This window comes from Melanostigma gelatinosum (genome assembly GCF_949748355.1).
Source record: "Melanostigma gelatinosum genome assembly, chromosome: 11".
Lineage (NCBI taxonomy): Eukaryota > Metazoa > Chordata > Actinopteri > Perciformes > Zoarcidae > Melanostigma > Melanostigma gelatinosum.
Window position 1 is genome coordinate 20,789,046 of NC_136644.1, and position 12,241 is coordinate 20,801,286.

The 12,241-nt window shown below is 43.9% G+C and overlaps 1 protein-coding gene across 1 annotated transcript in view; it reads left to right on the plus strand.

Moving 5' to 3' along the window:
• The first annotated feature begins 74 nt into the window (after nt 1–74).
• cpe (carboxypeptidase E) overlaps nt 75–12,241 on the plus strand; it is a 13,362-nt gene continuing 1,195 nt past the window's right edge. The window contains exons 1-8 of the mRNA XM_079278815.1: nt 75–460; nt 7,395–7,591; nt 7,826–7,993; nt 9,096–9,213; nt 9,571–9,753; nt 10,506–10,645; nt 10,994–11,093; nt 11,370–11,488. Of these exons, the coding sequence (XP_079134941.1) occupies nt 220–460; nt 7,395–7,591; nt 7,826–7,993; nt 9,096–9,213; nt 9,571–9,753; nt 10,506–10,645; nt 10,994–11,093; nt 11,370–11,488 (1,266 nt within the window). The 5' untranslated portion in view covers nt 75–219. The remainder of the gene's footprint in view (nt 461–7,394; nt 7,592–7,825; nt 7,994–9,095; nt 9,214–9,570; nt 9,754–10,505; nt 10,646–10,993; nt 11,094–11,369; nt 11,489–12,241) is intronic.

Below are 12,241 nucleotides of genomic sequence, written 5' to 3' on the forward strand. Positions count from 1 at the left end.
ACCGGATGTTTCAGTGTTTTTATCGGCCTTGACTCTGGAGGGAGTCTGCGCTCAGGTAGATCAGCGCATCGCAGACGGATAGAGAGGCAGCAGCAGCAGCAGCAGCAGGGTGAGAGATATTTATAGCCTAAAGCGAGGCTGTAGCACAGAGATAAGGCTTGGGACCAAGCCGCAGGCAGGACAGACACACAAGGTTTAGGGAGAAGAGGACACGTCGAAATGAAACACTTCACGTCGGTAGTTTTATTCGGGGCCGCGGTGGTCGCCCTGGTCAGCGCGGCCGGTACCGAGGGTGAGATCTCCTTCGAGTACCACCGCTATGAGGAGCTGAGAAAGGCGCTGGTGTCGGTGTGGCTGCAGTGTCCGACCATCAGCCGCATCTACACCATCGGGGAGAGCTTCGAGGGCCGCGAGCTGCTGGTGCTGGAGATGACCGACAACCCCGGGACGCACGAGCCTGGTCAGTTTTACGCATACAACCCCAAAAAAAGTCTGCTTCATAATGCGGTGAATGTGCACCCCCATCCCCCCCCTTTTTCCTTCACTGTAGGAACCCATCGCCTCACGCTGTGATAACACAAACACATCACGCACTATTGCGCATAGCAGCCTTCTGGTGCGCTTGTTTTGCATGAAAGGGTTGTTCAGAAACGACCCGGGTGGCTTAAAATGACCGGAGGAGAGTGGAGGAGGAGCGCAGGTGTGTCGCGTGCGTGACACCGATGGGAAATTGGGGGGGGGGGGGGGGGGGGCTGCTGCATCACTTCAGAGGAATCTAGATGATAGATTGTGGGTTCAGCCACGCAAAGCCGCCATTTTGCTGGGCGATAACGATCTGTACACGCTTATCCCGAGTCGTGATGCTGAGAGGGAAAACCAAAGAAAAACATCCTGCACGCGGTGGATGGTGCCGCGGATCACTGGGATAAGTTTTGAATGATCACACCTTCCAATCAATAGCGGATGTATCAGCAGTGTTGGCTGCAACATATGAGAGAAAAGTAGTCCATGCACACAGCATTCAGAGGAGGAAGTCTTTGACTGAATATTAAATGAAGTCAAAAGACACCATGTTCCTCAGTAGACCTGGGTTATGTCATGACTTTCCATCATCTCCATCACACTCCTATACTGGCAGGACTGGATGAAATCATAGAAGAAGTAAGCAATTGTAAGACTTCTTGGTTTGAAGGGCAGTTTACACACCAGCCACAGGAACTGCGAACCACCACATGCTGTTTTAGATGCAATGCACCTTCTCCTTTTTCCACAGTCACGCCCGAATAGAGGCAATAGAGAAAAATACACATGTAGTGTTTTTCCATGCATTATCACTTAAAGGTCAATTTCTTGAAATTCATACTATGGTTATAGCAGGGGTAGGAAACATGTCTGAACAAAAACCACAGACAATGTGAACGACTATGTTTTACTGTTGAAAGGAAGCCGGTTGTACCTGCGATTGAAAAGTCTGGAAACGGAGGGACGGGCCTGAATTATCTCAAGCTCTTTGTGTGATGGAGACAAACACCGAGAGCCAAATTCTCTGGATGTTCCTTTCACTTCACGTGTGTTTTATGTCAGGCTGGAATTATGTTCTCGCTTTTTAGATGACCATTTCTTAAAGTCTGAAACTGCCATTGGTTGGAGACCCATCATCGTTAAAAGTCATTAGACCATGAAAACACCAGGGTCGATGATGGAAATAAGTCCAGGACTTTATTGCTCAATCCCACACATATTGCAGTTTATAAATATATTCCAATCTAACAAACCAAAACAAATTGACCATTTTCAACCCCTTAACTAAAAACAAACTAGATATTCATTGTACCACCCAGAAAAACGAGGACACCGTGTTGGCACCTAGAGCAAGAGTGCAACAAGAATGGCTTAGCCTGTAGTACATTTAACTTTAATGAACCTTTGGGAACTGGTCAGTGGTTCCTGTCCAACTCTCTGAACAGGAGATTTAACTGGTCCATGCAACAGGAAGTGATTCATTTAGTAATCCTGAAACAGAGCCCTCAAAAGATAAAAACACAGCATTGCTTGTAATTAAAGTATATATGCTTTACAGTCTAGTTTATGGGGTTTCAACTGTATGTCTCATATAACATGTGTGTCTGTAAAGGTGCATTTTCTTCTCTGGGTATAATTTTGTGGTCTTAACGGCGCACCACAGATTGTGTGTGTTTAGCTGCCTGCATGGTCACAAAGTCTAATGGCCGTGTGTGCGTACTCAATAATCCCGTAATAGTCTGGCGGGTGTGTGCGAGCATGAGTCACAGTAGCGTTGTGGAGACCTTATTACTACCAGATGGGTTTCCAAGCTGCCACTTCACCAACAGAGGCAGCTCTCTCTCCTCCTCTCCTCCTCCTCTCCTCTCCTCTCCTTCCACCTCTGTTGAGCAAAACATCCAGAGCAAGAAGGAGGGGGATGAAACAGAGAAGAGCTCTAGAGACTGACAGGCCAGAGGAGGGTGAAGGAAGAAAAACATGACGGTTTCAGAGTCGCTGGTAGAAAAGATAAACGCATGTGTGTGTGTGTGTGTGTGTGTGAGAAATCTGCAAAGACCGGAAACATTTCAAAGCTTCCCCTTTAAGGTGCCCTACCAATATTTTATCTGACCCCCCCAATGTGCAAGGTGGAGCCGAAATAGCCGTTGCCGGGGCAACCGATCGGCTTAGTGCACTGAGCTGACTGGCGGCTCGTGGTTGGCTGGTTGGCTGGTTGGCCGGCCGGCTCCGGAGGACGACGGTCCTGAGCTCACGCATCTGTCAGCAAGCAGCCATCTGTCACACACTGCGGCACAGGAAGTATCTATAGCCGAGAGAATAGGAACACTGGTTACATATTAATATACGGATGCATGCCGTGTAGGAACATGGGTAATGGTGGGAAGTAACACAAGGTACTCAAGAAGGCCCGCTGTTCTTAAAGTGGTACTGCACACTTACAGCAAGGTGCTGAGAAAGTGCCAAAAAAATGCAGTTGATCGAATGACCATTTGAGGTTGTCTCCAAAATATTAGTCAATCCACACAGACCTCCATGTTAAAATGCCCAACTGTACAGTAGAAATACAGCCTGTCAATAACGCACGTTTAATTTATATTAAGGCCTAAAGTAAGCTAGCTAGCTGCTAGCCATGGACCCATACGTGGTGCGGCTTGTGGAAGCACAGGAGAAACATGACTCAAATGTACAACCCAACAACAGGATATACCGGTAGATAAAACCGTCTTCACTGTATCAGAAGAAGTTCGGTACACGGTTAGGCATTCAGAACAACTCAGGCACTTCACTTCACTTCTTGTACTTTTGTACTCACTACACTACATCCATCGGATACAGTTAGGTCTACTTACTTTACAAAAATATATATAAAATTGTAATTTCTGCCGATTACATTACATATATCAACAAGATATATATGTTACAGAAATAATGTACGTTGACTTCAGTAAACATTTCTGTTCAATGGACTAGTTTTATGTTGTGATATTTACTTTAGTAGTAAAGTAAAGGATGTGAATACCTCCTCCAACACTGAACACGGGCCACATGTTTTCTCTTTAGAAGGTGTTTACATCTTGCAGCTGGGTCATGTTGGCGTGCACAAGAGCTGAAAAGAAGGGTTTCTCTCCAGTGAAAGGGGCTCTGGCTAAACTCTTTTCTGTCTCATGTCTGGAACTATTTAGAAGCTTTCTAGTACGAGGAGAAACCCTATCTTGAAATGGGTTTGGCTTCGTCTGAAGGTGAAAAAAAACCCCATGTCAGTATGACGCACTGTTTCACCCAATATGCTGTGTAGACCATCTCCTGTGGACTGTTTTATCAGACGACAGAGGAAGTATGTAATCCCCAGAGACCACGCACACAGACGCTGCGTCGCTGCAGGATATTGTCATATCAAGTGGCATATTGGATATGAAGTGAAACACAGGCACACATGGATTTAATAGTGCACATTTCAGTGGAGGAGAATAGAATGTACCGTAAACCCAGTACATTGTTGTGAGGAACCTCCTCAAGCGATGATAACAAAAACAGCTGAAAGGAAGGACGAGTTGATGAAAAACAGAGATACAAAAAGAAAGAAATGATGATTGAGAAAACAGGAATGTGAGGATGGCAAGGGAGAAGAAGAGGTATGTAGAGGGAATATGGGAGAGGGAGAGACGGAAAGAATATGAGAGAAAGGCCAAGGCGCAGCCAGAGGTCATTTATTATACATCAGACACCGACATGCATCCTCCTCCTTGCTGCCTTCACTGTGCCCCGACTACCTCTTCTTCTTCTTCTGCTTCTTCTTCTTTGTCTTCGTCTACTTCTTCTTCTTCTTTTTCTTCTTCTTCCTGTCGCTTTGCTTCTTCTTCTGCCACCAAAGCCTCCTTTCTGCTTATGGCTTTTTCCTGCGCATATTTTCATTTTTCCACCTTTCCCTTTATTCGCTCGTTTTTCATCACCATTTGCTATCTTGCATTTTATTTTTGTGTGGTTTGCATGCTCCATATGCTACATCCCCACATGCTACGTGCCGTCATTTCCTGTGAATTGGCCATACAAGCAGTAGACAATCCTCTGTTAGTTTCTTCCACAGGGTTTCTTATATTCATCTTTCTCAGAAAGATGAAACATGTCGATGGGGTTTTCCACTTTTTACCGCACTCATAACAGAAGCTAATTTGTGAGCAATCAGCAACTTCAGCCTCCACTCAGCGGATATGTTGTCGTTGAAGGCAAACGAAAAGATCCACGTTTTATCTGTTGGCTAAAAGGGAGAGGCATGTGTGGTGTCTGTATGTCTGTGTAATGTCAGATGTCAGAGCTGGCCGTCATTCAGAGCTAACAAACTGCATATATATGAGTGTGTGTGTGTGTGCGTGCGTGCGTGCGTGTGTGTGTGTACATGAGTGAGAGTGTGTTTACTCAACCTCCCTGATGATTCGTCTCCCTAAGCACCTGCCCGTGTCAGGGTTGCCACGACGACTGAGAGCCCTCTAATGCGGTGCTTCCCTAATGACGTCATTATTACGTGGTCAACTAGGAGACCGTATTGATCGCCTGACAAAGCGTAATATGATGCCGTGGGTTTTGTCAATCTCGGATTTGCCTTAAGAAGATCCTTGACAGTCTAACTGTGCTGTATTTGCTTACATGTTTGGAAGCTTGCAATAATTAATGTGCAAACTGCCCCTCTTTGGTTCGTTTGTGTTGGATGTGCACACTGTCCACCTTCTATGCTTTACGTGTACGAACACGTACAAACGGGAAATTCTTATCACATGTCCAAAAACCACATGTGCCCATATGTGAAGCTATCGGATGTTCAATTTACATGTGCACTTTCTTTCTACTTTATGTGTTTGCACAAGACAATAAAAGCCCAGCCAGGTACAGAGAGGACTGGAATCAGAAAAAAAAGGGAGAAGACACATTCGGCCCCAGAGGATAAACGACATTTTGATTTGTTCCACCTATAGGCAGTGTCGCATCATGCTGGCCGGTCAAAAATGTGTGTGTATATCTGTAACAAGAGTAAACAAGAGTTAGAAAAAAAATCATGATTAATGATATGAATACATAACAATGTATGCATTGAATTCTCTTTAACCATCCTCCCGCCTGCCCTGCATCCTAAACTCATCAATTCCTACATGTGTTGGAGAAAGGAAAGGTCTCCAGATACTGAGCATCTGTGTAATAGCTTGAATCATAGTAACTCATTTTTGACAGAGTCCAACTTCAAAGTGTGCGTGCGTGTGTGTACGGACGTGTGAGTGCATGTATTTGACAGCTCTGTCAGGCCTCTGAAGCCTGTAAAAAACATTCACCAATGTCAGAACAGAAAGAGTTAATTGTCGTCTTGAAATCATTCGTAGCAACTCTGAGAGGAACGAGATTCGAGCGTTTAAAAATAACCTGACTACCAGATGTGTGCTGGGCGGTGTGTGTAGCCACTGGCGTACATCAAACACTCAAAGAAATACGCTAAAGTGCATCAAAAAGATGCAAATGTTAAAATATTGACACACATGTTCCATTGCATCTTGAAAGCATTACTTTTTTACAGGCAAACAAATTGAATTTAATGTGAAAAGTTTAAAATGGGAGAAAAAGAATGGCTAATAATTGGCCAAGTCAGAGTAGAGGTAAAAAAGAAAAACAATAAAAACACACACACAAAAAAGCCCCTCAATAAAAACCGGAGCCCTGCTGCAATTTGGCTTCAAACACACACACACACTCACACACACACACACACACACACACACCCCCTTCACCATCTGCCGTTCTTGGGCTTCATTTCATAACTCGTAACTGATCTGAACAAAAGACTCTTTTTGTAATTCCTCAGAGCTCGGACAAGTTCCCTTTTTTTCTCGTACAGCTGCAGAAAGCCACTAATGTCTGGTTTGTAGTTAATCATCAGAGTGTGCACAGTACGCTGTAGCTCATACTTTGTCATGCTCTTTGTCATTTTGTTAAAGGGCTTTATATCACGCCTTAGTAGCACTCTCTCTTTGTTTGTATTTGCATGCATGAAGAGACACACAGACGAGTAAGAGCAGCTAATTAGTACATTAAACAGACGGTCATTAAAACACAGCTTTACTGAGGATGCTGATATAAATATCTCTCAAATATAAAACCAATATCTCCTGTGATAAAAGAAAGCAAAGCAAGCTAGCTGCTTGGATGAAGCAGCTAGCTTGTAAATGGATGAAAACCACTGTGTAAAAACGTATTATTGATTCATACTTTTTTTTATACAGGCATATAGGGTGACTCAGGCATTACAAGCTACAAACAGCAGGAGGTTTGCATGTTGCCGAAATCCCTCATTTCGTAACATCATGTCCTGAAGTCAGACTCTCTGTGATGCTGTCGGATCTGATCCCAGACCTGTCACTCCAGCTGTTCAGGCAGAACAAATGTGGCAGCGTGACTCAATAAGCCACCGTCTCTTGGTCATCAATGTCCAAATGGAGTTCAATTGTGCTTAGCCTTTTAGCTGATGAGTCAGAGTGTTTGTCACTGCTGGAGAGTAAAGGAGCCGGTGTTTTAGTCTGATGGTGTGCGTGTGTCCGGGGTTACCTCCCGAACAAATTACAACGCTTCATCAGTCGCCTTCTCTCGGTTCAAAAGAGGTACGTGTTAGTTTCCATGACTACTGGCTTCTTCTCACAAAGGTGGGAGACGTTATTGTGACACTTCTCTTTGTGATTACGTGACCCCGTTGTGTGAAATGTGATAGGTTTCGGCTGGTAAAAGGTGCGTTCATTGACCTCCTTTGTAAAAATGTTGCTGCTGCGACAACGCCGTGCAGATGAAGGTGGAATACAGCGTGTGTGAATTAAAGCGCCGTCTGTGTCTCTATCCTGCAGGTGAGCCTGAGTTTAAGTACATCGCCAACATGCACGGCAACGAGGCTGTGGGCCGAGAGCTGCTCATCTACCTGGCTCAGTACCTGTGCAACCAGTACCAGCAAGGCAACGAGACCATCATCGACCTCGTCCACAACACCCGCATCCACTTCATGCCCTCCATGAACCCAGACGGCTTCGAGAAGGCCGCTTCACAGGTGATGACACAGGACGACGAAGACACGCTGTGCATACAAAAAACCTGATCCGAGGATTTACCACCAGACAGATTAAAATGACAAGACAACAAACATCGACTTAGCAACCACAACCCTTGGCTTTTAAATCTGACATTCACAGCAGGAATAGTAATTATTAAATCTCCAGACACAGTCTCGCTTCCCTCCTGTCTTGTGTACGTCTGAACATCATCTCCCTGTTTTCCTGCTCAGCCGGGAGAGATCAAGGACTGGTTTGTGGGCCGCAGTAACGCACAGGGGGTGGATCTGAACCGCAACTTCCCCGACCTGGACCGCATCATCTACCTCAACGAGCGGGAGGGTGGAGCCAACAACCACCTGCTGCAGACCATGAAGAAGGCAGTGGATGAAAACACCAAGGTACGCAAACAGACAATGTTAAGGATTAAAGGACAAGACTGGTGCCAAAACAACAATGCCTCACTCAATACCAACTTATCTGCCCCGTCTGTGATTCAGCCCTAAACCGATTAGTTCTTACTGAACATGTCAATCTTTGTAAATGGGTCTGATATATATATATATATATATAAAACATAAATATATATAATAAGAAGTGTAATTTAATTTCTTCTAAAACATCTGGCCACTAGTTTTGGATAAAAGACATTTGCTTCTCTAGTGAGTCAGCAGGATGGTGGATGTGAGATTGACCTAAAGTGGATATAATCAATATTATTTATAATAAAAATAACAAATGACAGTCCGACAGTGTAAATGGGTGTCTAGTAGAGTTGAACAGATCTGTAGCTCCGCTCGGTGTTGCTGAGCTCATAGCTCATTGTTCAGCTGTTCGTTTTGTAACTTTGCAGTGTTGGTTCACGATCAATATCTCTGCTGGAGTTGTTTTCAGACACAGCGGGCAGCTTTACTTAGTTAAAAACAGGCTCTAAAAAACACTCTACACTACCTGCTCACAGCTGAGCAGACCAACACAGGTAGTGAGTATCTGGTGAACATAGTGAAGCATTTATCTGTTTTAGAGCCAGGTGTTGGTGGTGACCGGAGACCAAAAAAACAGAGCAAAAAGAGAGTGAATATTGGATTTACGTCCGCCAGTTGGACAGCAACGCAACCCAAAATAAATGATGAATTGGTTGCTCACAAGTTCACCACACCAACTTTAAAAGTGATGTAATGTGCTGTTTCTGCTGCCCCCAAGTGGCCAAATAGAATCACTTATTGCAGGTTTAGAATAAAGTAGACAGTCCATGTTCATCATAATGAAGAAACATGTCCCCCAGTGCAACAGTGTGATGCGTTTAAATAGATTTTTTGCAACGATGGAGCTCTATGGCACAGAGGAATAAACAGACGTTGCTCGTCAGTAGGATCAAAAAATATATGACCAATATCACCAGACTTATAAGAAACCTGGTGTGTGTGTTGGTTGGAAGTGGTATTATTTTAGGTACAATATGCATTTCTAAGTGTATGTAATTTATGGGTCTGGCCTTTGCAGCTGGCTCCAGAGACCAAGGCAGTGATCCACTGGATCATGGATATCCCCTTCGTCCTCTCAGCTAACCTGCATGGAGGAGACGTGGTGGCCAACTACCCGTATGATGAGACCCGCACCGGTACATGAGCACATTCTCAAACACACCCTTGTATTTTCTGTTTGGGTTGTTAAACTGTATATAAAATGTTTCCCTCGCTCTGTATGAGAATGTTTCCACTCATTTGAAAAATATTTGACCCATAAATGCATCAACAAACATTTTATTGGTTTTTCTTCAGTGTTGTAACACTGATTTAAATCAGATGGGAAATGTTTTCCTTCTACGGCTTCCTGTGCGCTATTACTCAAAGTAAACAAAATGTGTTTTCGCACGTTTAATGTGCTCCAGATGCAGGTGTTCAGTTAATTAACACTTTGTCACAGCTGCTGTCTAAACATTGGGCTCTCGTTTGTTCCCTCTTGTTCCTCCTCTAAGGCTCCACCCATGAGTACAGCTCCAGTCCAGATGATGTGACGTTCAAGTCTCTGGCGAGGGCCTACTCCATGTACAACCCAATCATGTCCGACCCTAACCGACCCCCCTGCCGCAAGAACGATGACGACTCCAGCTTCAAAGATGGCATCACCAACGGAGGGGCCTGGTACAGCGTGCCAGGAGGTAAGATCCAGCAAGCCCCTGATGTGTGTGATTTGGTGATTTGCAAGTAAAGTCATTGATATTTGAGAGTTACCGTATGTACGATATATGGGATAATGTGGGGTGCTCTGGTGGCCAAAGGGTTTAAGACCCTGACCATGCAATCACAACAGCCTCTGTTTGATAACTCTCTCCTGCACTCGATCTAATAAGGGCAGAAAAGGCCTCCCAGAATATGTAAGTTGTTTATAAGTAAAATATAAGTTGACTTAAAAAGTGTTTTTACATGAACACATGAACATTTCCGATAAGGATCCCATGTTTTATTAAAGAAATATGCATTTAAGGTGATATTTTACAGATGGAAAGTAAAGATGTCAGTGCTCTCTGGTGTACAAGTCGAGCAATGGCAAAACTTTCCAAATTACTCCAAACATATCTTTCACATTTCTGTTCTGCAAAATCTTCCTTATCATGTGTATATGAGCTAAAATGAGCTGCCGATGCATTGGACTGACCATTTCTTTTTAGAAATGTTATTGAAGCAACAGTCGTATGTAACTAACATGTCTTTTTAAAGCCTTTTCAATCAAATATATCCCATAATAGCCCAAGAAGCCTGTCTTCTGAAAACCAGCAAAACATGAATTACTGGGTTCTAATTTTCGTAAAAAATGTCTAAATCTGTCATTTGCTAATTCTCTACTTCCTGCCACTTTGTTTCTTAATATCAGTATTGCTCTCTTTCTCCCTGTTTCTTTTTTTTCTTACAGGAATGCAGGATTTCAACTACCTCAGCAGCAACAGTTTCGAGATCACTCTGGAGCTCAGTTGTGACAAGTTCCCCAGTGAGGACACACTCAAGACCTACTGGGAGCAGAACCGCAACTCACTGGTCAACTACATCGAGCAGGTATGCAGCCCCACCGGGACTCAAGGAATATGTCCGAAATATGTCTGGTTTGGCTGATGAAGTGGGTCGAGTATGAATTTCAATAAGATCTAAATCACCATTTGAAAAAGCCAAAAATACCAAAGGATTTGTGTGACAACACAACACTACTTCCACCTTTGCAAACACAACATTGTTGTTGTTTTTCTGTGGAAGACAGTTTGTGCATTTTATTCCCAGGGTCCGTGAATTCTTACGGTCACGTAAAGCGTCCGAGATGTCATTGTGTCACGGTGTATTTTCCAAAAAGCACCATTCCCCCTCTCCTTGAACCGAGCCTTGAGTGTGCCTCTTTGTTTGTGTTCGTAGGTTCACCGTGGTGTAAAGGGCTTCGTGCGTGACCTCCAGGGCAACCCCATCTCCAATGCCAGCATCTCTGTGGAGGGCATTGACCATGACATCACCACAGGTATCAGCATCTGATGCAAATTCACACAATCCTGGCAATCGTACCCCATCAACATGAGATTGTGATGTGAGAAATGTAATGGTAAGATGTTGTGATGCCGTCCGGTGGACAAAGCTGGTACTGCATCCCCTTTTTCAGCAGCTGATTTGTATTTGCGCCTGCTATGTTACAGTGACAGTAACAGGGGCTCAAAACTCCCTGCATTGAGAGGATCTGTTGGGTGTTGTGTTTGTTGTTGACATACGTGTATTAATGGGGAAATCTGTGTGTTTGTAGCCAAAGATGGAGACTACTGGCGCCTCCTGGCTCCTGGAAACTACAAAGTGGGGGCCTCTGCCCCAGGATACCTGACTGTCATCAAGAAGGTGGCCATTCCCTACAGCCCTGCAACCAGAGTAAGACTCACAGACACATTAACCAATCGAAATATGCCTCTCATTCACCGTGCGCTCACTTCATATTTCCAAAAGGGTAGCTTGCAGAGGACCATGACGCAATCCTTAAATCAAATCATCCAATACGTCTACGCTGCCAGTGAAAAGTGTACAAAAAGCGCTTTTAGTTCACTCTCTGGCAAATTTATTGTAAATATTCCAATATTAGAGCACGTGAGTAAGAATTGAGTATGACACATGCAGGAATTATTTGGGAAAGATTTGGATGTAAAACTGTAACTTGATCACTCGAATCGGGGACCTCGAGCAAGATACTGTATATTTGATGCATACAAGTGTCCAGTTGGGATCTGATATCGAGTAGGATTTGATGCCTTCAAAGGTGCTTAAGGTTTTTGGCTTGTGACTGCTTGAGACAAAGCTTTATTTTATAACCTTACATTTACCTCAGTTACCTTGTTTTATGAGACTGCTTTTAGGAAGAATACACATGTATTTGTAACCTGTTTTTTAAAGATTTATGTTTGAGGAATGAAATGGTTTGGGGCGGAGAGCCACACATAGGAAAGCATTGAGAGACAGACTAATACATTGGGGGGTTTGGACGTAATAAAAGTATAGAATAAGAACAGCCTTAATCTTTCAAGCCCTCCGGGAAGAGTCTAAATCTGAAAAAAAAAAAACTTAAACTGTAAAATAAGAAGAACCCCGTGAACTCAACTCCGTCTTTTACTTCTCACCTCTCATCCGTCT